The following is a 27,455-nucleotide window of genomic DNA, read 5'->3' on the forward strand; positions in this document are numbered from 1 at the left end:
CAGCAGCGGGCAGCAGCAGCCCCCGCCCCGCATGGCGCACACCGAGGGGGCGGCCGCTCGCCGGCCCCCCGAGCCTGGGTGGTGCTGCTGCTGGTGGTACTGGTGGTACTGGTGGTGGTGCTGGTGGTGGCGGCGGCGGCGCCGCCCGGCCCCCGGCCGCGGCTCCCGGCGCCGCATCCCCGGGACGGCCGGGGCGGGGGGGGGCGGCAGCGCTACCCCGACCCCGCCGCCCCCATGGCTCCGCTCCGCCGCTGCGCGCCCCGTCCGGGCTGGGCGGGGGTCCCGCGCCCCTCCCTTATATCGCCGCCCGCAGCCGCCCCCCCCACCTCACATCCCACACCCCGCCCATGCGCCCGCCCCCGGCCCCCGCCCCGACGGCGCGGCCCCGGCCCCCTCACCCCCCCCCAGCCTCGGGATGGACCCCCGGGACCACCCCACACACACCACAGGGTCCTGAAGGAGGCGACCCCCCGAGGGGCTGGGGGTGTGGGGGGGTCTTCTCCTCAAGAGGTGGGTCTGGTGCCCGCCCCCGCCCCGCCCACGAGACGGGAGAACAAGTGGAAAGTAGGTTTTTATTATAATAATTATTAATATTTTTTAATAAAAAGGCTGAAAATGGGGGGCTCCCCCGACTGAGCCCGCTTGGGAAATCTGTAAGGTTCGGCTCCTTTTCCAGCTGCAGTTTTGGCAGAGGTGGGGGCATGCCCCTGTCCAGGGCAGCCGCCCCTCAGCCCCTTGCTGCTTTCAGCGAGCCCCAGCCCAGCTGCAGCCCCCGGCCCGAGCCCCCTGCTGCAAGGAGAGAACGCAGAGGCAGCTCTCCCCCCTCCACCATAGCCCCAAGGGGGGCAGAAGCCCAGGGGTGCTGGCCTTGGATATAGGAGCTGGTTATCGACATGGTGTGGGTGCAACAGGTTGGGCAGCGCCAATGAACGTGGTGAAACAGGCATGGAGCTGAAGGACAAAGTGTGAAATGCTCCATGTCGACGTCTGATGGTCCTGAGCAATCCTGCACCTTCAGCTTCAGTGGTATTGGGGCGACGAGCACCAGGTTTTGGGGTGCAAGCGGCAGCCAGCTCCAGCCATCAGCCCCGGTCCTGGAGCGCTGTGTGGGAAGGCGGCTGCCTGCAGACAGAGGTGGGAGCCAGGGGGTCTGCCCGAAACCTCTGCCAGGCCCTTAATGCAGAGATCAGCCGGCAGCGTCACTTTCCTTAAACCTGGGTCAAACTGATGCTTTCATAATAAGAAAAACAGCTTTCTGGTTATACGCGGCACGCAAACTACTTCCCCAGCCCTTATGAGTTGCTTTCACTGATACTCGGTAAGGTCAGTCCTTTAAATAGCAACAGCAGAGGATCAGACATCGCTCTCCTGTCTACCTTGCTGTCTCACCCGTACGTATTCCCAGTGCCGAGCCTCGATCACAACAAATACCGGCACCAGATCCCTTGCAGAGATTACCCACAAAAGCTATTTCATATATTGCAGCTCAGAGTGCGTCTCGACTTGTCTCTGTGAACCCAGGGATAATTATTCTTTTGTGAAACTTAAAACATGTGGCACTTGGGGAAGTGATTCAGAATGCATTTAGCAATGGACTAATTAGCAAAGATTTTTTTTCCAGCTGCATTTTGAAGTCAGTTGGGTAACATCTGTATGATTTATTCAAGTATGAAGCTCTTCCACACACACAAAAAAGTGAAAATACATAAGTACAGCAACAGCCATTTCTGCTCCGCTACTTTTCCACTCACTTTTCTGTGTCTAGCAAGTTCACATTAACTCAATCTACTTCAAAGTAAGCCAAATGCTTCGCTAGAGCCCCACATCCCACAGGCACTGAATTCAGAGGCTCCTATCAAAGTGTGCATCTCCCAGCTTTCAGATGGAATCGAAACATCACAGGCACATTAGAGTGGGCAAAGATCTCAAAAGCCTGGAGATAACGCTGATCCCACAGTCCGTAAGTCTCTGTTACCCGCTCCAACTTTATTTTGCTCTGAAACTCTCCCAGATTTTACCACCACCAGTCACAGCTTCCCGAGGCCTTCGGCTCACCACAAATTTTGTTACCAAATGCAGGAGAGCAAACACCAAGTTTTATTTTTCTATTGTAAATGAACCATGAAAAAAAAACCTGTATCAGAATTAGGGATGGTGTAAGATGACCACCAGCAGGAGAACCACCACGCGCCAGGCGGAGGCCGAGGCCCTGCTCTGGTGGCAGCGAGGCCCCACGGAGCCACCATGGTGCAGGCAGGCAGGAAGGGGCAGGACCGATTAGGGGAAGCTGTAACAACAACAAGTAGCTAACAACAACCCCCCCTTGGGTTTTCATCTCACAAATTCCCCAAGATGGAGGTGGGAAGGCAGAGCTCTGTGGCTCTGTTTTGGCTGGAAACCTTCAGGGCCCAAAGGACAGCCAACCCTGCCATGCGGCCCACCAGGCTGCCACAAGCTGCTCGTGTGATGTTTTGGGATGTTTTGTTTCCCCTATTGCATTTCCAACCCATGCTCTGCAAATTGCTGCCTTCCCTCTGTGGTACAGGGGCACAGCGATGGCAGCGGCTCCTGTCCCGTTTTCCTTTCGGCCCAGAGGAGATGGATTTCAGGCTGCTGATGGACGCATTTTTCTCTGGCCCTTTGGGTTTTTTTGTTTCATTCTTTGTAAACAGTAAGTGGATTTTATCCACTTTGGTACAAAGGAGATTAACAGCTCCCCGCTGCCCAGCCCTGGACACTGAGCAGGCACATTTACCTACCTTCCTCATTGTGTTTAGCTGGTGTATCTGCCATCACAACCTGTCAAACAGCTTCACACCCTCCTCAGAAACCTTCAAAATCTGCATTCAGGAGCTTCCTTGGTTCTGCAGTTGGATCCACAACATCGCAACTCCAGCTGCTGGGTTAAAGCTCTGAACCCGAAATCGCCCCCTTCCCTTCTCCCAGAGAAAAACTAGCACTAATTGCCACAGAACTAGCACTAATTGCCACGTTTCTCATGTTCAGCTCACAGCACATAACAGCCAGGACATGCTTATCACAGCAGACAGATTTGTGCTGCTAGATTTGTACACACACAGCATCGCAGCTTAACACTTCGCCAGCAGATTCCTCTTCCTGGCAATATAAAATAATGGAATCCATTCACATCTGAAAGCCAGGTTGAAGGTGTATGGGTTTAGTTATTAAGTATATATATAATAATAATAAAAATTATTTTTTAATTATAAACAAACCACGCTGGAGTCAGAAATGCCTGCGTTCTGTATATTTGTCCTGGCAGAGTGACTGCTCAGTAGAACCGTATCCCCCTGCCCGTAGAGCAATGCCTTGCTGCCCCCATGCGAAGTTAGTGGGAAGGGAAGCATCGCTGAAACCCCACAGAGACAGATTTTGGACCAAGAACCGGCATGGTCAAGAGCACGTCTTTTGCTGCCAGGCGATGCTGATGTAACTCCTGGGATGAGGATAGTTGCCAGAATATATGAGCTTAATTAGCAGGGCTTCCTTCCCTTCTTGCCCTGGTTATTAGCTATCTTTTATAGCAGCATAGCTATACCTATGGTATCATTTAAACACCGTCGGCATTGTTAGAAAGCCCAAACTGCTGCTCTCATTGTGGTATTGCTTGAATGAGCTGGATTATTTTTTTTATTATTTCTGCTTAGGGAACATATTTAATATCTACATTTTAAAGTACAATTATTCATAACAGAAAGGCTTTCTTTTATTGGCTCTCATTTCCTGGAAAATAATTAGAACAAGACGATCCAAGAAACATCTTGCAGAAAGAGTCAAGGGCTGTAAAGAAAAAAAAGACCTATGCTGCAGTGACACGAGGCTCACGTGCTCCCTGGGCGCCTGGGTGGGAACCTTCACAGGCACCCAGCACACCAGTGGGCAGGGACTTGGCTTCTCCTCCCAGTGCTCGGTGTCCCTGTGCACACAGCAGTGACATGGGACATCGGCACCCCGCTGTTACAGGCGACGTGCACACCTCTCCTATCTCATGGCTGGCTCCAAAACACATCTCTGCTGGAGATAAGGGGGCTGAGGGAGGTAGGCTGAAGGGAGCGAGGTGAGTGGGCATCTGTAAGTGCTTGGGGACACCTCCCAGATTCACCGGGGCAATGTCACAACACATCACAGATGCTGCTTTTTGTCAGAAAATGTCCCCCAGGGTCAGTGCTGAGCCCAGCGCCCATCTCACGGTGGCTTTGGGGCTTTGTGCTGCCTGACTCCTTGGCCACAGTGAATACAGCTGCCACCTTCCTCCCCTTGAGTCTCGGCACATGGATTTTCGGAGCTCCCACTTACCCCAGGCCCAAGCCTGCTATCACAGGATAAAAGCTGATGTGCGTGGCTTCAGCTTGAGAGTGCATTTCCTAATTGAATTATTACTGCCATGACCAACTGCTACAAACAGAACAAACCCTTAGGTTTTTCTCCCCCACACTCAGAGCATTACCATACCCAAAGCCAACACAAACAGCGTTAAAACCCTTCCCTCTTTACTCTCAGAGCTGACTTACAACAGAGCTTCAGCATCAACCTCACTTTGGTCCTGCAGACGCAAGCAGTTTCGCCCTCGTGGTCTGCACCATGTGAGCTCGGCTGATGGCCAGAGCAGGTCTCACCCTCCCTGGGGATAAAGCTCACTCCTGCTTCAGCTGCTGGGGGCATGCCAACACCTGCCTGCTCCCCCAGAGCTGTTTGTGGGATTTAAGCCGCACACCGCTACCACAGGGGTAGGCAGCGGTGACATTTGTGGCAGGGAGCTCCTTCAGCCGGCCCCTGGCTGAAGCACTCAAAATAAGAGACTAAAAAGAACATTTTCCTATTTGAAAGTGACACGGTTCACATTGCTAAGAGACATTTACAAAGCGTTAAAGCTAGCACTTTCCTCCTGCTGTCACTTCTGCTAGTTTTGTCTGGTCTGAATGTGAAGTCCAGACAACCAAGAAATGCTATCATTAACAGGATTTGAGATTTTTGATGTTTGGAGTAGCTTCTACTTAGGTACCTAACCATGGAGTTAGTAGACTACGTTTAGCTACCCAGCTTTACATAGTTTGTGCTCCCCCCTGCAAGGTTTCACCCAAACAGAAGTCTGTTCAAGCTGCCTGCCACTTCTTCCCTGTAAGAACTTACTTCTCTTATCAAGTGTACCAAATTACAGTTCAGAATTAAGTTTCAGGTAATAAACTGCTACTTGCTTTTGATTATTCATCTAGTCTGTGCTCCTCACCCTTTTTACTATTAGCACAACCAGTGTCTAACCAAAACCTCATCATCCTAGCTTGCTTTTGTGCCTGGGATGATCAGCCCAGAAGCATAACCTGCTGGCACCACACACCGCATCAAACACACAGAGCCAACACGCTATTTATTGCTCAGGTGGCATTTACCAGCCTCTGATCAGCGCAGGGTTTTGGAAACAATTACACTACTGTCTAGCAAGCTGCTGTCCTTGTGCTGTCCGAGTAGACGCCGTACAGTGACACCTGTGTTAAAGAGACAAAAAAAAAAAAAAAGGGAAATCCATCAGTCTGGGACCCTAGCTGAACAAAGTAGAGGCATCTTTCACTGGTTCAGCTATTGACCTGGTTAGGACAGGAGTATGCATTCCAAGTTTCCCATGCAAGCGTTCAGCAGACTTGACCTGATATCCTAGTAGGGGCAAATCTATACCCAAACTGAAGTAAAATCAACCCAAAAGCTTTTCTAGAATTTTTCAGAAGCTTCTAAACTCAATCATAAGCTGTTTAGAATAAGCTAGAATTGCCTTACTTCTAAAAGGTAAGGAAGCAAAAGGCGAACTACTCTTTGGAAAAAGCGAGGTATTGCTTTAGATTCAGCAGCACACTCGCTTCCTCACCGTGGCACTCAACTGCAGTGATGGGCTGTGAAAATTAAACTCCTGAGACTGAGTAAAGGCATTAAATAATAAAGTTTGCAGCCATGCAGCCAGGTGAGTCACAGGGATCGATCAAATGCTGAAGTTTAATAAAACCCTACAGCCTTAGAGAGAGGTGCAAGAACGTGCGAGTGACCTGGAAACAAAAGGTGCACAACGGTGCCTGTGAGGGCTTTGCAGTAGCAGTGTAAAAGTGGTTGTCTCCTGCCACCTGGTGAAAGCAGCGCTCACTAACAGAGCTGTTGGAATCCTGATACAAAATCCTTTAATTTTTCATGTTTTTTTTTTTGGAGGTGGTTGTTTTTTTTCCACCTAGAAAATGAAACTTCTACAATCACGTATTTCTACCTGCTACGCATTAAAGCAATACCAAAATTTGTTACAGGTCCAGTTGATTTAGGACTACGAGGATACCAGCATGCAAGCATTCAACGCTGAATTCAAAAGAGGCGATCCCAAGGCAAATTAAAACCAATTGTCCCATCGGCAGCAGGAAGGCTGTGCTCCACACCCTCTCCTCTCCCCCCTCACCACCTCCATCCTCCTCTCAGCAACGTACCTGTCCATGAGGTGGGAGACCGCGTGCCACAGCTGGGCTGAAGCTCCAGGGTGAGGCAGCAGGGAACTGCTGCAGGCAGCACCTCGGTCTCGCTCCCCTCCCCAAGCCCAGCCAGGGATTTTCAGCAGAGGTTGTGTGGATCTACTGCCACGATACTTGCAGGTGGCAGCGTCCAGAGATACACGTTTAAAAGGGAAGGGAGAAGGGAGGATGGAAAGCGCTAGACAGCATGATCCACACAGTTAAGTGTGTAACTTACTATTTTATTCCATGCCAGTTTTTTCCTTGTAAACTTGTGAGGTTTTCATAAAATAAACTTCTAGAGTGCATAACGGAGTTACATTCTACACCAAGGACAGGTTTTCCTATACGGGTACTCAATTTCTCACAAAAAAAACTGTAAGTTACTTCTTTATATCTTCTGCAGAGACATTACAGGTCCGAGCTGACATAAGATTTTGGATTACTCCTACTATTAATATGTGAGTAGAGGACTGGGAAAAAAGAAAGCCAGAATGAGTTTTCCTCTTTGATACTGATGTCAAAGAGGAAAAAAAAGGTCAGAGTCTTTATTCCTGAGTTTTATACCTTTTTTTTTTTTTTAAATACAAGTAGGGTTCAAAACAGTCATGTTATGAATGTATAGGTGGAAGGACATGCCAGGATTTGGCTTTCAGATGCTCATGGTAAGGAAGATGCATGAACTGTATCCAGCTTCCCCTTATTAACATCCTCCCTCCCAATGAACAAGAAAGCCATCAATACACACAAAACATTTGCCAAATTTGCCAGAAACAGACAAATTTGAGAGCAAAGAAAGTTGGGAGATGCTGGACCAGGAGGAGGTTCAAGAAGAAAGCAAACCAAGGCACACCTCCTGTTACATGTAACGTAGTGAGAGTAATGAAAAAAATCCTTCTGGTAAAAGAGGCCACAAATAAGTTTACATTACAGCTGTATGACAATGTCTTAAAGAGAATCACATCCCACATATGTTCCACCTCAATCTTCCTCCCGTACATATTTTTCTTTCTTTAAAAGTCTGGATTATTTGCTCTTATTTCATTTCATGGTGTTTAAGTACAGGTCAACTTCTTGACACACCTTGTAGAAAAACTTATTCAACTATGAACGTATCTACGTTTTGTGCATTAATTGTATTATATCAGTTTACATTGAAAAAAATGAAATAATAATATATGTAATGCTGATCCATGAAAACCATGGCTAAATTCAACAACCAGAGTAATGTTTTGGGAATAGAATTACTTCAAATTCCATTTTGGCCACTTGTTTGTACTTCAGCATGCAATTATTTTATTACATAATCATTTTTCTACTTAGGCTAAAAACTATTGCCTTGGCATGAAAAGAAACAACAACACAGGTACACAGGAGGCTCAGACTGCCTTGGACTTCACAAAAAATACACCCCGTGCTGTGTTACATTACAGCACCACTGAGGTTTATACAGCCAGCGTTAAGAGATTCTAGACAAAACCTCAACATATTCCTTCCCCCCAGCCCTCCCTTTCCATCCAGAGATCAGCGCCATAACTTCAGAAAGAACAATTTTACTCCAAGTTCCGGGAAAAACAATTCTACGTATTAGCCAGTGATGGTTTTGTTTGTCCTGTAACAGAGGAAGACAAGAGGAAATGATCTTTGAAATAGGCAAATATGTATTACAAGGATCACAGCATTAATGTTTTATTGTTTGCACAATGGTAAGTTGTTGCACATATGGACAAACAGTACACACTTAGAATTAGTTTCACAAATCGATACATTACAAGAAAAGTCCAGTGGTTTAACATATTAACTATCAAAAAAGCAATAACAAAGGAATACAAACGTTACGGTTTTGACTGCAGCCCAAGCAGTTTTTAAAAGGTCAAAATCAAAATAAACTTTTAGTTTTCCCAGACATAAAAAAAAAAACACACATTATATCCCTTCTTAGGGGAAGGGTCACAAAGATGCAATAACATACAGGTGTACAAAAGGGAAGAATTCTGTGCTCAGTTTCCCTCAATTTTACCAGATCAAGTGATAAACCGAACATTTGTCAAAAAGCAACCACTACTGAATGCAGACGTTTCCAAAACATACAAAATGGTAATAACACTTCAACAAGAGAAAGCAAATAACTCACTCAGTACTAGAAAAAAAATCTTACGCTCTGTAACTGTTTTAAAAAAGGTGCTTTTGTGAAAATGATTGTGAATATTAATTTGATGCATGTTATATACAAAACATCATCTAGAAACAGCAACACAACTCCAAAGCTCCACATTCACTCACACTTCAGCCTGTATCTCTATTTGCAAAGATTAAATGGATCTATTATTTCTCTCACATAGGGTGGTACCTCCTTAAGGTCTTGTCCAGCTATTTCAGAGTTGGAAACACAGCACAAGCAGCTAAGATGTAGGATGCTAGATTCAGACTCTACTGTTGCAGTAGCTTAACCTTCAAATCACATCATTTTTTTCAATTCTTTAGCAGCAACTTACTGTACTATACCTCGTATTGAAAACAGATATGCAATAGCTCTTATGTCAATGCAGGTAGCACTGACTAGAAGAAGCTGGTGAATCAACTGTTTTGTAGCATTTAATTCAGGTTTTCACTGCAATAGTATATCCTTATCCCCTCCAACTGCAGGGAAAAGCTCATCCAGCTCGACAACTCTGCAAGCAAACTTCGTAGAACCCTGAGCTTTCCACTGAAATCCTGCAACATCTCACTGTGCAGCTCAGGAGAAAAAATAAAATGAAACAGTTTGGGAACGTTACCTATGAAATGTCTGTGTCAGTATCAGATTCTTCTTTTGAGTTGGCTGCTAAATGGGTAAAAGTAAAGGGTTCAAAAACCACAGCTCCTAAACACTGTACATACACACCAAGCTTCGTGAAATAGTAAACATTGTACTTCAGCTGGTCTTAAACAACAGAACACGAGAAGTGGATGACACAGCCTGGGACCCACTACCTGAAATTCAGAAGAACCTCAAAATGTGGAACCAGAGAGTAACACGGAGAAACAGAACACACAAAGAAGAGGAGACCTGTCTGTGGGGCAAGGTTTGCACATCTGTTTTTATTTTATACATATATATATACACAGACATACACACAGATGTGTGCACTGTACTGTATATATTTACATCCATATACACAAAAACACCCTGAAGTAGATTTAAAGGCCATATCCAGGAACAGAAGATATGAACTCTAGTATTTGTACTAGAATATATTTTATCTGTACAAAAAACAAATATGCATATATTCATATGGTATAAAGCTTATTAACAAAAAATATTCTGCTACTAACAGTAGGTTAAATAGATGGTTTTACAAGATTCTTTAATAATGCAGTATAGAACATTTCTAAAACTAGGGCCAAAAATAAAAATACATAAACGGGATTCTATTCACAAGAAAATAGCTGTTCAATATGATTCATTTCGTATTTCAGACTAGGGAAAAGTAGCAAATTTTTTTTTTTTAATTTTATTTTTTATAAATCTCACGGGATGCAACTGAATTAATGCATCAATCTAGAAAAATAGACTTTTCAGATGAACAAAGTTGATTCACTTCCACTTCCCTAAAAGGGGTGCCTATCTTTTCCCTCGCTTGTTTCCAGCTGGAGGTTTCTTCAGCTGAAGAAGTTGCCCTCCTGTCCCAAAGCCTGCAGATGCAGGATTAGACACCCCGAACGTCAGACCAGCTGATGCTGTGATGCCAGGATTGCTGAAGTTAAACCCAGATGTAGTCGAGCTGCCAAAGCCTTGTGAGGGAGGCAAAAATATTTTAAAACATAAGTTACATCAGGATAGCAATTCTGTTCTCCTTGAAGCTGTTAACACCAGCTACTGTATTACCAATATTTACCAATACCAATCTGAAATAGTACAACAGAAGAACTGTAATCCTCTCCTCAAGCTCTCAGTCTAAGTATGCAGAATATATTTAGATGGTTATGTGCATAAAGCAGGGTGGGAGGGAAGGCAGAAGTACAAGCAGACCATGGCCTGCACTCCTCGCCTCACAGCAGGTTCATGGCAAAGCTGTGAACAGCCCCCAGCCTCGTGTGCATTCCTCCATTTTCCTGCTAACTCAGAATACTAAGTAAGATTTTAAAAGAAGAAATCTTTCACCTGAGAGTCTCATGGATGAAAAAGTCTCTAATAAACTTAAGCTGTTCTTCCTAAACTAACTTATTACTTCAAGAATGTAACTGAGATTGCACATAAGCACTGCTTTCTATAGAAAACATCATGAATACAATTCACAGTAAAGCTGTATGTGGTCTATGGTGCCAGGAGTTCCAAAGGCAAGGCTAAAGTGCACATGAACTACCTCCATATAGCTGCTTCTGCTTGCAGGGATTATTTTGAAGAATGCAGGGAAGGCCGTATGGACTTTGAGTAGCGTTAGAAAGAAAGAGATGCATAAGCTGCATGACAGAAGACTGAAAATGTGTTTGTTAATTTAGATATGACCTGGAAATAATAGCTGGTAGGATACAAGTACCATTTAGGACAGCCACAAAAGTGTAAAAAGGCAAAAGGGAAATTCATCTAAATGGCTCTGTCCCATAAAATTCTTTTAAGAAAAAGAAAACCAACTCTTACACAGAATACTCAAAAATCTTTAGGAATAAACTTTGAACAAGATATACATTCAGTCTTGTTCCTGTTGCAAGGAAGGATCAGCTATGGAATAGCTCGCTTCTAGGAGTGTTTGCACAGTCTTGAACCACAGCTACAAGATGATCAACAATTTCTTTGTTGAAGTAAGTATTACTTAGGTTTAAACAAATATTTTCAGAAAGTAAGTGACCACCTGCCCTTTGAAGGCACAAACTTAGCATCTCCCTTCAGGACCTCAGAGTGCACCTCGCTCGTTGGGCATTCACACCTCTGCTTCCTCCAAGCCCCGAAGCACTCTGTCCACACCTCTCTTCAGTACCTCCAGGGATGGGGACTCCACTGCTTTCCTGGGCACCCCATCCCAATGCTACCACCCTTCTCTGTGAAGAAATTCTAATATCCAATCTAAACCTTCTCTGGCACAACTAGAGACTGTTTCCTCGCATCCTATCACTTGCCATCTGAGAAAAGAGACCCACGCCCTCCTCTCACAGAGGTCTGATAAGGTCTCCCCTCAGCCTCCTTTTCTCCAGACTAAGCAACCCCAATTCCCTCAGCTGCTCCTGTCTCGTTTCCCAGTCCCCTCACCAGCTTCATTGCTCTTCTCTACACACACTCAAGCAATTCAATAAATTTCGGACAAGCCCTTCAAGTAGGCAAGCCAAATAAATCATACAAACTTTCCCAATAACAGTTTTTGTTTGTTTTAATGCTACAGGGATAAACAGCAGATCTCAAAGGCAATCTATTCCCTTCTCCTATCTCCACTCCACAATAAGTGCTCTAAATGTAAAGGGATTTCCAGCACAGCCCTAACTGATTTACTAAATGCCCCATATTTAGAACCTGGTCATAGCTATTCTTCAATAACAACAGTTCTCCAACCCAAATTCCCAACTCAGCTCTTCAAAGCATGTCTAGCATTTCAGTTTTCATCAAAATAATGTGACACCCTCTATGTCCCCCCCAACATCATCTCTATAAATTCTGTTTATTTTTTCCCCCCTTTTCCCATGATTTTAGGGATTAAGGCTCTTTACAACATCCCCCCTCAACGCAACCTTTTTGATTGCCATCAGATGAATAAGGAATTGGGAATTAAGAGGAATTAACTTGGGAATTAACTTTTCTTAAGAGTTGGCTTTCCACAATGGAAGAAAGCTTTGTCTGTGTTTCAGAGAGAAAGGATGACAGTACACTTCCTATAAATTAAATTTTTAAATTAATTATACATCCGTATATCCATGCATCCAAATTCCCACGATCTCCCAACTATTTCAAGAAAGATTCAGAAATAAGATACAATTATCTTATGGTAAGTAATATAGGATCCAGAAACAAGCTTGTTTTATAAGTGTTATTTAAGAAATAGGACACACAAATTAAAAAAAAAAACGTTGCTAGCCTCATCATTTAAACCCATTTATACATACATATTAAAGTCTGACTACAGATCATATGCAATTCAGAAACTATGCAGCATAGGATTTTGGACGTAAAAGTTAATATGCTTCAGGACTACCAAACCTTTACGGAGGTTTTTAATGTGTAGTCCCAGTCTAGGTGAAGATTTTCATGAACACTATTTTATAAGCACGAAACGTTGGGAATTACATTTAGTTGTTTATGTTCCTGATTATCACTTTGTGGGTCTGTGACTCTTGAGTTAACTGAAAACAATCTGTATTTAATTGGATCCAACTCATCTGCACTGCTGAACAGAGACTGGGAGCACTGCCACCATAGCAGAGCCTGGTTTGAGGAATGCTGTGAAGTGACATCTAAATTGTCTTTGCTCACCACCAAGATAGTAAAACTATTTGTTTACTTTGGCTTGATACCTCATTAGTGGTGGACAACTGATCCATAAAACTAATTTTATTCTTATATTTTTAAATACACTGAAAATTAAGCTATATACTCTGCAACCCAGCAGCTTGAAATTCTGTAGTATTATTTGAAATATTATAAAGAAAGAATAAAAATTCAAGCAGTGCAAGTTTTGACTTGTTTCTGGTATTAAAAATAAGCAAAAAAAGGTTGATGCTTAGAACTGCATACTGAAAAATCAGAGATGTTCCATCAAAAATTTACTAGGGTGTTCATGATGCTAAATAGCTCACTAAGCTGGTTGTGTATTTCCACCTTATAACACAAAGCTTACGGTTATTCTGTCAAACTAGGCCTGTAAAGTACCTAACAGTAACCAAGGAACAAAAAAGGCACAGCAACTAACAAGGTACTGGCCCAAGGTAATGTTCTGGGTGCTGACTAATAAACAACTATTTACTATGGTTATAACAGCATTTTTTTTTATTTTTTTTTTATAAAAGAGAAACTTCTTTAACAAACATGCTACCAAAAGCTAATCCCAGGAGACATGATACTCCTTCAATCTGTCTCTGAAGACTATACGACAGACCACAGTAAGCTACAAGCTTCAGAAACAAACTCCTATTTAAAAAGTAAATAAATAGATGCAAGCTGTAGAATAGATGTAAGCTGCAGAAGTGACTAAGGTTTTAGACATCTGAGTTATGGAGAAACTACATCAATATCTTCATCTTCTCACTACCAAGAAAATAAAACCAAAGAAGTGAAATGATACTGAGATAGTTAACTCAATTGCCACAGAAGAGTTTTCAAACTAGTTAACACATGAATTCTAGATATCTACAAAGATATGCTACCTGTAACCTGCTGTTTAGGACATCAAGGATAAGCAAAAAAGAGTTTTAAGGAAGCCTTCCAGACATCTACAAAAATAATTTCAATTTCTTTATTTAAAGTTAAATTACAGGTACGTTTATCACAGATTTATGCACTAATTTCAATAGCTCAGTAACACTATAACCTATGCATTCAAGTACTAACTGCATTTCTGTGCCTCAGGTCGCAACTGATCCAATCTGATGCACATTCTCCTGTTTAACTAGATAAAGACCTTTAAATGAAAAATAATACTTAGTTGATACTGCCAAGACCTTTAATAAAGCCAAAAAAACTTCTGAAGACACATTTAGCAAGTAAACAGTTACTCTCATTGTTACTTATACATGCAATTTTAAGCATATTTGTGTCAGGAGCTTTTTTAAGACTGTATAATAGTCGTTTGATTATAGAACTTTTGCTTTAAGATAAATGTGAATTCAAGAAAAATAAACCAACCTGCACTTAGACTTCCTGATGGTTTACTTGTAGTTCCAAACCCAAACGATGATGCTCCTGTGGCACTACTTCCAAAGGCAGAGCTACTTCCAAATCCTAGTAGAATAATAGTAAAGACATATAACAAAAAATTACAGACACAACAATTAAAGATATATAGGTCTGGGGCAAGTATTCTAAAACTAAACATAATTCTAAGCATTATTTGGTAAACAAATATTCCTGAGGCTAGTGCATCAAGTGTATCTTAATCTCAACAAAGCATTGCTTTCTTGAAAAAAGCAGCGCAAACATGAAAGCCTCTGAGAAAATTATTTCCTTCCAAATACAAAACTGAGTAAAAGAACAAACTATAAGCGATTGCAGGTGGAGAATCCACGTTTAACAGCAATCAGCTGAGTTTAACAGCAATTTAGCCATTTGTTAAATTGTCAAGAATACACTATACCAAATGGGCCAAAACTAAGAAGCACAAGTTACATGACTTCCGTTAAAGAAAGCCGTAATCTTCATCCAAAAGAACTCCAAGAGAAAGAACTCTACACTTAAAGAAAGCAAGCTTTATCTTGAGTTTACATCTGGTTCAATTCAGGGTTTACTCCACCCCAATTCCAAGCTTACTGGTGATCAGCTTTACCTAAGACGTGACAAAATAAGATAGAACCTGCAATAGAAATATAATTTCTAGATTTTTTTTTTTAAATGAAAAAATGTAAAATGCAGAGTGACAACTGTATAGCTGTAATAAAACTCATTTTGTTAATTTTGCAATTGTTATTTATAACTTCATACTGTAAATATTTTAGAATTTTAATGTGTGTTATTAGCATGAAGTGACTTCAAAGAAAAGGAAAAGCAAGTTGATATTTGCAGTTTGAGATAGAGGTGAGGTAAAATGAAGAGACTTTTTTTCTCCCCCCTTATCTGAAGAAGTTACCAAAATAAGAACAATATTTATATTCAATGAAATTATGCCCCCATCTTTTGTTTGAAGCGTTAGGGAAAATACTCGTAAAGAGTTTTAATTTTATGGAATAGAAAGTATCATTTGAATGCAAGATATTTTGAAAGATACTTTTTTTCTCATATCTAGTTGGAAATGAATTACCAAGAGTCAGGCAATTACCTGTATCAGCATTTCATGAAGCATAGGATCAATACGCTACTTATCTTATATCCTTGAGTGCAAAAGCTTATACAATTGTTACTAATAAAATTCGCAGACTATTTATCATAGCAAGACAGCATGTTTCCTAGCTAAAATGCAGTTTCAACAATAGATGTTAAGAATTGTACTGTTTAAAAAAATAAAAATCTGAAAGGCTGAAGCATTCACTCTGCTCATTGGATTCCATGAGCACCACTGCAGGGTATTCTGCACGTGCTTCTGTATTCTACACTTGCTTCCATTAGGAGGTTTCCTTGATTTGTCAAAAGACCAAAACTTCATATAAATTTATATATGAGATGACATAAAAGCAAGTGCCTTCCTAATCAAAGAACTTGCGAAGAATACAAGTTAGGCCTCTAAGACAAAACTAGGAGCAGATGTCCATCAATTTAAAATAAAATGTTCTGTAGTTTATGTTGTTTATCTGTGTTCATCAATTTTGCCAGTCTGTAACCTATAGTCTCTTTGGTTGAAAAGGAAGAATTGTATGTTTAAGGCATCTAAAACATTGTGGGAATAACCTGATAAACCACAATCATTCTCCATTCAGCCCACTATTCTCAGTTATTTTTCCTGTTTGGTGTAGGGGCTTTTTTTTTTTTTTTTTTTTTTTAAATCTGAGAAAGCTTAAAAACTGATGAGAAGGCACATTGGTAGACAAAGATAATTTCAAGATCATCGTTTAAGATAAAACTGATGCAATCTTCAAGCATTATGCATCACAGCAGTTACATCTTTCCAACAGCTGGTGATAGCATTTGAGATGTTACAACAGCGATTTTCATATTATGCTCAACGATCCAAATGCACAGCTGCAGACTGTGGCTGAAATGTGGACCGGGTGTAACACAACGCATTGTTTGTGCTCAGATATAACAATTGTCTTTGCAGATCTCACACGGGAGAGAAGACACTAGTGTCTGTTGATTTGCCCTGTAGGAACCCCACTGATCTAAGACAAGAAATTTTACATGCAGATAATCACTTTTCCACTTTTAGTTCTACTTCTGAAAATTCATTACATACAAATTAAAAATGTAGACGTGCATTTAAATTTTATTTTCTTATTACCACCTACTCTGAAACAGTCATGAGTCCTCTTGGTATATGTCCCCCATAAGCACTATTAATCAGTATTTTGGTTAAGTATTTTCCCCCTCACTTTCAAACATTGCTTTGTTTTGGAGCTTGAGAAAGACCTTTTTTCCCCTCCCACCTCAGCACTGATGTACAGTGACAGATAAAGCAAATGTTGTACCAAGCAGGATCCCCAAACTGTAGCTGTATATAACAGGTGAAGAACTTCGGTGAATTAGTCATAGCATGTTCCCATGTGCCCAACTTTCAATTATGCAACAAATTAATGCAAGCTGTAGTTACAGAAGGATGTTCTTGATGCACTTCCCTAGCTAAAGGATCAACTCCTTTGTGAAAACTTCGTATTTTTCATCATGGGGTTTTCACTATAATACTCTATTAACCTTAGTAACTTTCTGCAAGGCATGGAGAAGTTTGGAAAGTGTAGACTGCCAACTGCAAAGGTCTTGCCCTGAAACAGATCACCCTCTTAGTGGAGTTTAAGGTTTACAAGAGATTCAGATGTGCGGTATAATAATTCAAGGAAACATTAGAAAAGTTAAAGTGTACCTCCAAGGCTTGAAGAACCTAAGCCACTTGATTGCAAGCCAGTGCCAATACCTGAGCCGAATGGCGTTCCAAAACTAACTCCCAGAGATGGCTGTGGCCCTGGTATAAAAAAAATGAGAACAAACTTGCCTTACTCTTTCATAGTACAGAGGTCCTTTATTTATTTATTCAAGTACTCGATCATGTGAACATCATTGCTTTCATTAAATCCCATTAAGACCCCAAGCTTTACCTCAAAATTCCTCACTTATCTGCCTCCACGTCCACCTGATAAAAACCTAAGAGAACACTGACTGCAAAAAGGTGAAACTTTCCCAAAACTAATAAAATCAAAAACACCATTTAGTATTTTTAAAACTTGAGCAGTTTCACCTTAAACTTAATGCATTAATCATTAATCAAAATCTTGACAGAACTGTAGGTAACATGTAGCCACCTGTATTAATGGAACCAGCAAAGGGATAAACTTCAAATTAAAAATGTAAGAACTGACACTACTCTAAAGCTATGTTAATTTAATAAATAGGAATTTTCAAATATTCCATCCAAATTTAAACAGAACACTATGATAAAAAACAAGACAATGACTTTATTTTATTAAATTTATTGTTCATTTTTAAGCAAGTCAATTACACAGTAACATGACAATTCGATTTTTTCCACACAAGTGATAACTGAGTTCTGTTGAGCTCTGCTACATTACACCATTCAATAAGGTAAACTAGTCAAACCACCTGTTTAAATAAACATTTACAAAAGGCACAATTCTGTGTACCTTAATGAATTAGATACATTCAAAATTTCAGAGTCAAGAGTTTGTCCCATAACTAAAAAAGCTGACAGTTTCCCTGCATATCCCCACTAAGATGCAGGACTGTCAATAAACATTTTCAGTCTGCCAAGATAAAATTTACAGCCTCAGTTCCTTTTTTTTTTTTTTTTCTTTCCTTTTTTTCTTTTTAAACCTTGGGGAATGAGAATCAACTCGCTAGCCTGTTACTAGCACATTTTAAAATACTTAATTCTGATAAATAATATATTTTGACAGTTTTCACAGTACAATCATATTCCTGTCTTTTTCAAGCACAGTTTTCAGTGCACTAGTTAAAAAGTTTCATCATTGAATACAAAATACAGTGCCAAACTCTTAATCCACAGACATTTGCATCTTTCCTTAACACAAGCTTCTCCACCTTTGAGCATACTTTATGTATTATATGTGTGAAAGTCATTATTTACTCTAATATCACTATAAAGCTCCAGTGATTTCAGTCATTTTCCTAAAGAGTTATTAAAATTTGGGTTTAATTTCATTCAAAGCACCATCCTTCATACTACAAAGCTTCCTGTAACTAACATTTATCTGAAGTTTTAAAACGTAAGCATTTCAAGCTTTTTAAAATCAGTTCAGTTTTTGAAGCTTTAAATGGAAAATCCTTTTGAATCAAGTGAAAGGCACTGTACATTGAAAAGTAACATTTTTGCAAGGAACACAAAATTCCTGTGATCCAAGCTGAATGACATCTGCATACTCCAAGTAGTGTTAAACTAAATTTTAAGGGCAACTAAAAGTTGTTAGCTTTCAGTCTCTGCTTAGCAGGAATAGTTGGAAAACCCAAGCTAGTTTTTCAACTAAAGAAAGTATACCAGATGTTTTAATTGCAAATGTTCACATAAATTCCAAACTAAACTTGTTTACATCCAGTTTAAATACTGACACATCTACCTAGCAGCTCTTATAAAATAAGATTTATTTTTTTATCAATAAAAAACAAGAAACCCTACACAAGTCAGTCATCTAATAAACTAAAAGAAGCCCCAAACACATATCCAGTTCCTTCTCCACTAAAGGGAGTGCACAGGTTTGCTATCTCAGTAGGAGGCACTGTTAGTGGAAGACCTTAAACAAAAACACTACAGTCCTCCAGGCAAAGCTTCCCCCCACCCCAATGCAACATGCTTTTCAGAGCCAGTAAAAAACATTATTCTAAAACACCTCAGATTATATAAAACAGGATCACATACCTTAGGCTAACAAGCTTTTCATTGAGCAACAGCATAGGATATTTGTTGATTTTGTACCATAATGTTCTGAAGGCATCATCGCTAGTTATAGCTCTTGTAAGTAAACATAATTTTCAATAGCAAAAAAATTAGTAATAAAAGGTTCTTCAATGCCAAAAGTACTAGCAAAAATTGGCACTTCTGGCTATTACAGGTACGAGACAAGTTCTTTATAACAAGCCTTTTAACACTTTTATACCTTGCTATGTTGCCCTGTGGAGCATTTCAGTTAAAGAACAGGACCCACTACAGAGTCCAGACAGGGCAGCAAGATTTGCCAAAGTGACAGTGTGCGATTTTTGTAGCACAGCTGGTCCTGACAGTGAACAAATTTAGTGTCACAACTTCAATCTGATTCCGACAAAGTAATACATTGACTAGTTTTAACCAAGATTAGTATCATTTATTTTTTTAACTTGTGTAATTTAAGTGCTATAAAAAAATCCAGTATCATTTTCTATTAGCTCTTTAATCTCAAGAGTCAAGCCAAAACATAACAAAGTGTGCTAATAGCTTGATAATGCCTCGACTAACTCTGCACTTCACCAGGTAAGGAGAGAGTAGCTAAGTTCTTGGGGGCACATAGGGGAATTTTGTTTATTTATTTATTTTTAAAGCAGAGGAAAGGTGAGCTTGAAAATTATTTAAGACAACTTAGTCTCACCAGGAAAAGATCTGTTTCAGCCTCGTGCATTTACTGCTCTTAATTCATTTGGCTTCAATTTTCTTTAGAATCTTTCACTTTAGACCCATCAATAGCGATAGGCAGACCAGCCCCCAACATTTGAACTTCCACGCTGTTAAAAATTGCTCAGGGAAGGTGCAAGTGAGGCAGTGGTTATCACTAGCTACTGCTGCACAAAAGCATAACCAGCCCCACTGCTACCCATAAAGCTGTGCTCAGAGCAAAGGTGCTAAACCAGGGAGAAAAGCTGCATGCAGACAAGACAAACAATTTTAATAACTCTAGCTTCAATAAAACTGCACAGAAATTGTGCTTCACCGTGCACAACACAATGCTGGTGTCCTGATGATCCACCCCAGGATACCAGTGGAGCCTTATCTTTGCTCCCTTTCTTCCACTACGCCCAGGATCCACTGGCCTTGTTTCAGTGGAAGCCAGACATGCCTTGGTATAAAAAGAAAACATAAATGGGGTGCGTATCTACACCCAGGGAACTGGGGAAACATTCCCTGATCCCACAGTTTAGACGTAGCTACTAAACCTTTGACTTCTGAAAACAAATTTAGAATAAATTACCTTTTCAGAGAAAGAATAGTAACTAATTTAACCTGATGAAATAGACTTCACCATGTAAACATCAAATATTTTTTAAGAGACTAACCATCCTGATCCCCCAATATTAGAGTACCATACATTAGATTTTAGTCAAGAAAACATTAAAGCCCAGATTAATTTTCTTGTTTTATTCTTATCTTCAATAACAACAATGGCAGGTCAGGTATTACACAGACCCCTTTCATATACCCCATTTCCTCATCTTTTCTCTCATAACCTTCTAATATCCTACCCCCTCTATCCCACTCGTATGGATCTAGAGATTGCAAAGAAATACACGTGATTAACTTCCAGTGGACAGTTTATCAAATTCAAGGTGCTGCACCTGCGTCAGGGCAATCCCAGACAGGAGCACAGACTGGGAGAAGAACTCATTGGCAGCAGCCCTGCAAAGAGGGACCTGGGGGATCTGGTGGATGAACGGCCCAACACAAGCCAGCAGTGTGTGCCTGCAGCCCAGAAGGCCAACTGCGTCCTGGGCTGCACCAACAGATGGGTTGGCAGCAGGTGGAGGGAGGGGATTGAGCCCCTCTGCTCTGCCCTGGTGAGGCCCCACCTGGAGTGCTGCATCCAGGGCTGGGGCCCCAGCACCAGAAGGACGTGAGGAGGGCCACAAGGATGATCAGAGGGCTGGAACACCTCTCCTAGGAAGAAAGGTTGAGAGAGCTGGGGATGTTCAGCCTGGAGAAACGAAGGCTCCAGGGAGACTTCACTGCAGTTTTTCAATACTTAAAAAGGGGTTATAACAAGGTAAAGATTTATCACTTGAGCAGATAATGATAGGACAAGGGGGAACGGTTTAAAACAAGAGAGGAGATTTAGATCAGATATTAGGAGGAAATTCTTCCCTCAGAGGGTGGTGAGGCCCTGGCACAGGCTGCCCAGAGAAGCTGTGGATGCCCCATCCCTGGAGGTGCTCAAGGCCAGGCTGGATGGGGCTTTGGGCAACCTGGTGTGGTGGGAGGTGTCCCTGCCCATGGCAGGGGGGTGGAACCAGATGGGCTTTAAGGTCCCTTCCAACCTAAACCATTCTGAAATATGTTATGAAACTCGTAACGCTACAAAGTTAAAACAAGCAAATATTTACTGCAGTAATACTGCAGTAAATGGCCATCTGAAATCTTTTCCTCAAACAACAAAAAGGAAACTATGAGGAGGCAATCTTCAAACATTTAAAGATTCCTGCAAAACTGAAAGAATAGATTATTATTCTCCTTTTCCACTGAGAATAAAACCAAAAGTAGTGGACTAAATTTGAAGCTATAGTTTTGGGTAAGATGTTGAGAACAAGTCAAGCACTGAAATCAGTAATCTAGGAAAGCTGTGAAATGTTCCTTCATAGTAAGCTTTTAAGACTGTTTCTCTCTGAAAGAGTTCAGGCCTAACTAAGGCCTGACTAATCCTTCTTTTGAGCCACAGACGTAGGTAACGTGACTTCAATTTCTAAGCCTATTTTCTATTTTTTTTTTTTTTTAAATATTCTTTATGTTTTGAGTGGCACTTAAATCTACCTCTAGTCTCCAGGTGATCAAGCAAGTTTCATGGAGGACAACAGTATTTCAGCTGAATAAGCAGTAAACTCAAGTTCTTGCCTACTTCTGTTGGCATGTGCGAAATAAGTTAATGGCTTTGTTCTCTCTGCACCACTCCTGAAGTTGGCACATTTTTGGCTTTTGAAATACTCTGCCAAAGCCACTAACCTAATTTAAAACAAAACAAAACAATAAAACACACACAAAAAACAAAGAAACAAAAGATGACTTCACTCTTTCCACTACAAGGTGTTACAACATAACTTGAGGTATAAAGTCACCTTACCTCATGCATGCTGGTACGGGTCAAATTTGCATTTTTTCCGCTCCTAACCCCTAAGAAAACACTAGGGAAGTCATGCCATAAGTGGCATCAATTTACTGAAGTTATTGGCAGCTCTGTAGAATCTGGACCAGGAAGAGAAGATCTGAATCCCTCACCACAATTCATGAAAACACAAGTAAAACTTTGAATCTCAAGTATATGACTTGTAACCACAACTAATCCCATAATGATCATGATGAGTATTTAAAAAAAAAAGACAAGGAGGAAAGACAGGGGGAGAAGGAACTATTTTGGCAACATTAGGCTGCACAAAAGATTATGTTTTTAAACTGCCACAAAGCTGGTGTGGCAGTTTAAAAAATGTAATCTTTTACTGATGTAACTTCCACTGAATTTCCATGGATTAAGACAGCAGCAAAAAGAGGAAGACACAGGACTACAAAAGAAATTTAAAATAGAAATATTTCATAATGACTTCACTTTCTGTTGGGTTCAGTATTTCGTCATATTTGTCCTTTAAACACATCTCCTTGCTGTTTATAAGGGTCAGGGCTGGAAGCACCTTTGTTTCCTTCTATGGAGAGGGCAAGGACAGCCTAATAATTCGTCAAACTCACTAAGGTGGTTGCTGAATAGGTCTTTAATTAAACTAATTCAAAATATGACTGCTGTTTATAAGACAAGGAAGGGAAAAGGTGCTAATTTAACTTCCAGTACACACAGGCATACATCTTAGAAAATAAATGGTAGAACGCAGTTACCTAAGCTTTTCCATAATTTGCTGACAGACATATCCACCCACGTTCAAGTAAAATTAAACAGAGGCTATTATTTCTGCTAAACGATTAGATATCAATTCAACTCCTGATATTCAGGACCCCCTCTCTGAAAAGTGATGGTTAGTATAATAATGTCAATTAAGGTGCGTAAGTTACTTCCTTTGCCATACATATTCATTTGTCCTTAGCAGTAGATCAGGTATTTCCTCTGCTTTGGTCTTCCTCTTAAACATACATGCATACACAGAACCACTGATCCCCTCTACTTTCTCTACTAATATTCACAACAGCAGAACAGGCAGCAAAAACTGCCCCAATATCACCATGATGGAGTTGGCTCTAAAATAATAAGCCAGACATCCGCCTTCCTATTCTACAGATTTTTGACTATCCTTCCTGTTCAACAGCATTTTTCATTTTACAGTTCCAAAGTGCTATATAAAAATGCATTAATCGTTTTACATATGAAAAAGGTAATACGCCTTTAGATATTCTCTCCTCACTGATTCTAAAATAATTTACTATAACCACACAACTCTGGAAAGAGGCTATACTAAAAGTATTCGGAGATGTTACTGAAGAGCGAAGACTCACATTCCAAGGGGGTAAATTAGAACAGTACAGTAAATATCACTAATACAAGTAAATTCACAAGATTAAGTATCTGTTGTATAATTATTGCTAAGTCTACCCTGCTTTTTTTTTTTTTTCTATTGGCTATGTATCAGTAACTTTACTCATCACAACGTTTAGATTTTTAGTCTAACACAAAGGAAGACTTCATAGAAAAGTTTACACAAGTTTACTACTGCTGTAACACTAATAATCTATAACTTGAATGCACTCAGACCTGTAGCAGGCTGTTGCTGCTGAGTAAGTGTTGCAGCCATCGCAACGGCTGCTGCATTTGGTATGTTGCTGAAAGGGGTCGGTCCAGTGGTAACACGTGGCGCGCTCTGCCACTTCTTAGCTTCTGTTCGTCTCGCCTCAAACACATCCATGGCATCTCCCAGAAAGGTTTTCCTGTAGCCAAGGTATTGGTCTTTGAGCATCTGAAGGGGGGTGGGGGGAAGCCATTTTAGTTCAGTATATTAGACATAAAACCTTTACTTCATAAGGAAAAAAAAGAAACCAGGTTATAAATAACATTTCCTTAAAAAGACATGAAAAGATCTAGTCAAGTTATAAACTGGATAGAACTGTTTTGCATCAGCTACAGCCACAGGTTGTCCTTTACTTAAATGCTGCAAAGTGGTCAAGCGTAACAGATCAACATTCTGCACGATCCCAAGATCTTTCAAAGTTGGTGTAAACCAGCACCATTTTATTTGTCGGTGTACTAGCTGACATCAGAGGCAAAATATAGCCACACTACTAGCTCACTGCACAATATAACAACTCTTCAATGTTACCCTTTCTGCATATCTTCATTTGCTCTTGTTTTGCTTCGTTTCATGTACATATCTGTCCTTCTCCCTCTTGTCCTTTCCCTCTCTTTCTTAGAGCAAACCCAAAGGAGGCATCTGGATTTTAGGATCCACTGTCATTGCTGATTCATTTCATCAGCTAGGTAATACAGTGCAAATGCAATAAATTATTCTTGCTTTAGGCTTCCATGTAGCCCAAGTTTGCTCTTCTTTCCTGACTTGCCCTCCCCATGCCCTCAAAACCCCACCTTCTATGGCAGTAACTGGCTTGGCCTTTCCATCATAAGCAATTTCTGTGAGTGACCTCTGTCACAAGGGAGGGAAATATAGATATCTTAAGTAACATGAAAGGACTAATGGCTTCATTTAATGAGCTGGTAAGAGCCATTTCCATCTAGAGAGTATCTTTAAGTACAATACATTTATTAAAAACAAAACCCAACAGATTCAACTGTATTTTATGGAAGACGTACTATTTCCCGTGTTCCTGGCTAAGTGCTCATCTCTGAGGAGCACATTTAATTCCGGTCCAAGAATTCTGACTCAGGATTTTAACAGCTGTAAGCCCAAGTCTATCAGAAATAGCAGGGAACACAGAAAGATTTCTCTCATTATCATATGAGGACTGCTTTCCTTGGCACGAAAAGGCATTTATAGAACTTGGAGGTTTAATAAGATGCCATCTTGACTGCAGCTGACAGAAATGTCATTAGATTCTGAGATTCTGTAGAACAAGGTATTAAGGCTAATCTACACAGAACAATTTAATAGTTTTCTACTTAAATTGTGCCCAAGCACATTTTACTCTCTACTGAACCTGGATACAGAATGTACCTATACACTCACCTATAATATGAATACATTTATCAAGTAACCCTGTACAAAGAAGTTCCAGGTTACGTTTTACTACAACTTCAAACCTTTGAAATGAAGTATATGTGCAAGGCAGAAAGCCTACTTCAGACAAAGGAATGAATTGGGGTCACAGCTCTGCCTTCACAAATCATATTACAACCACGAAATAAGGCAGAGAAAAAAGTAGTTTCAAAACTGCTCTCCTCTCCTAGCTTCTAACAGTTGATAAACTGCCAGAATGAAAGATCCAATTAAGGAATATGTTCATTTCTCTGATCTTTGAAGTTGCAAATGTGTCTTCCAAAAATACAAGTCATCATGCCCACTAGATTGAACTTCAAAATACATCCCAAAAGAAAGTCCCCAAACCAACCCCTTGTTTTCAGATAATATACTTCTCAAGAAGTAACACCTTTCACACTGAATCAGGCTGACAAGGTACTTGAAGTTGTTATTGCTTATACTCGTATACTAATCCTGCTCTTTGCATTAAATAACAAAAGTATCACCACACAGACCACAGCACAAGCAAGGGCTACACTCAGATCTCAGGAGTGAAAAGCCCAGAAGATGTTCCTGATCCTTTTTGTTTCATTCCGCTGAAGTTAGAGGAGAGCTGATATATGCTTTATCTGGTACCTAAAATGAGTTGTCTAAGAGCAGCACAAGTATCTGATGGTAGGTAGCTGTAATCCAGTGAATATCCGTGATGACAGAAGCAATGTAATGCAAAGAATTTGTTCCTACAAGAGCATGTGCATTCTTGAACATTAAGGAAAAGTAAACAGTTTCAGACATTTACAAAACTAGCAATACCATGCAGAAGAAACTCTGAAAGGGAAAAAAAAGCAGAGGTATTCCCAATTAAAAAGTCACTTAGCAAAAACAACCCCAAGTATTTGTACTTTCTCCAAGTTTTTTTCTTCTTCTTCCCCCTGTTATTAAGAAGAGTTCTGAAGGTCAAGAAAAACTACAGATTGTAGAACGTTGAGATTTTGCCCATTATCCAGAACTGTTGTGAGAAACTTGAGCTGGAGTCCATGAAGGAAAAAACAAGCCTAACTAGGCTCCTCTGGCATACTACTTCATCAGTTTTTTTTTTTGTTTTCCGCCCCCCCCCCCCCATAGTAGTCTTTTTGTATATACAACTTTCCTTGAAAGCCAGATTGGAGAAAAAAATTAAATCAAGCAAGCCAGAACTCACTTTTCACGAAGTTATTTTGAAAACTCTTACTGGTGAGTACCTTTTTTTTTTTTATTATTATTACTTATTTGAGTAAGACCATATTTAGATTGTCTTTCCTTGAGATCAGCAGGTCATTGGATAAAGAGTAAAACATACATGCATGAGATCAAATACAGAAATTTCAAGAACTGATCAACAATTAAAAAGCATTTTGTAACCTAAATGACTGTGGTCAGTTGACAACATCACTGTAAATAAACATTTCAAATTAGACCTCAGTTGAACAAAAGTTGCCCTTTTAATCAAAGTACTCCTTGGATAGCTGTTACATAATTTTTAAAAACAGTAATTTAACAAAAAAAGAATACCTGAAGATATATTATTAGTGAAAGAAACAGACGCTTGTTGATAGCTAAATATGTAGGAACACAACAAAACAACATACCTTTACATTTTCATGTATTGACTGAAGTTGTGCAGCTAAGGCTACAAATGTTTGATAGATTTTCTGCATAGCCATGGACAAATCTGTAAGAGGTATATGAAGTATATGTAAATTACAATCTTACTTCTAGGAGAAAAGCTTTAGTGTTTATATTACAGCAAGAAGCCCACCCAAAAACCATACAGCATGAAGCATAAGAAAATTGCATGAGAAGAAATTGTCTGTAAGAAATCCAGAATTTGAGAGTAATTAGGTGATACAAGACCTGCACACAGAACTACTTCCTGAAGCATTATTTCTCAGTGTTTCAAACTTTATTTTGGGGGAAAAAACAACTCTTTTCTCCAATTAATTCTTATATGCATGGTAATCTGTTTTCCACAATTCTGTCACTCAGTAAAGCTATGAAAATATTATTCTATTTAATGTTTTTTAATTACACAGGAACATTTTACCTCA

At 40.4% G+C, this 27,455-nt stretch overlaps 1 protein-coding gene across 2 annotated transcripts in view; it reads right to left on the minus strand.

Annotated features, from left to right (window-relative positions):
- Positions 1 to 8,633: 8,633 nt before the first annotated feature.
- NUP58 (nucleoporin 58) overlaps positions 8,634 to 27,455 on the minus strand; it is a 35,455-nt gene continuing 16,633 nt past the window's right edge. For both annotated transcript variants that reach the window (XM_032193206.1, XM_032193197.1), the window contains exons 12-16: positions 26,997 to 27,079; positions 23,934 to 24,135; positions 17,123 to 17,221; positions 14,305 to 14,400; positions 8,634 to 10,271 (exon numbers count right to left, since the gene is read on the minus strand). In XM_032193206.1, the coding sequence (XP_032049097.1) occupies positions 10,102 to 10,271; positions 14,305 to 14,400; positions 17,123 to 17,221; positions 23,934 to 24,135; positions 26,997 to 27,079 (650 nt within the window). In that variant the 3' untranslated portion in view covers positions 8,634 to 10,101. The remainder of the gene's footprint in view (positions 10,272 to 14,304; positions 14,401 to 17,122; positions 17,222 to 23,933; positions 24,136 to 26,996; positions 27,080 to 27,455) is intronic.

The sequence above is a fragment of the Aythya fuligula genome, chromosome 1 (genome assembly GCF_009819795.1).
Source record: "Aythya fuligula isolate bAytFul2 chromosome 1, bAytFul2.pri, whole genome shotgun sequence".
In the NCBI taxonomy this organism is placed as follows: Eukaryota; Metazoa; Chordata; class Aves; order Anseriformes; family Anatidae; genus Aythya; species Aythya fuligula.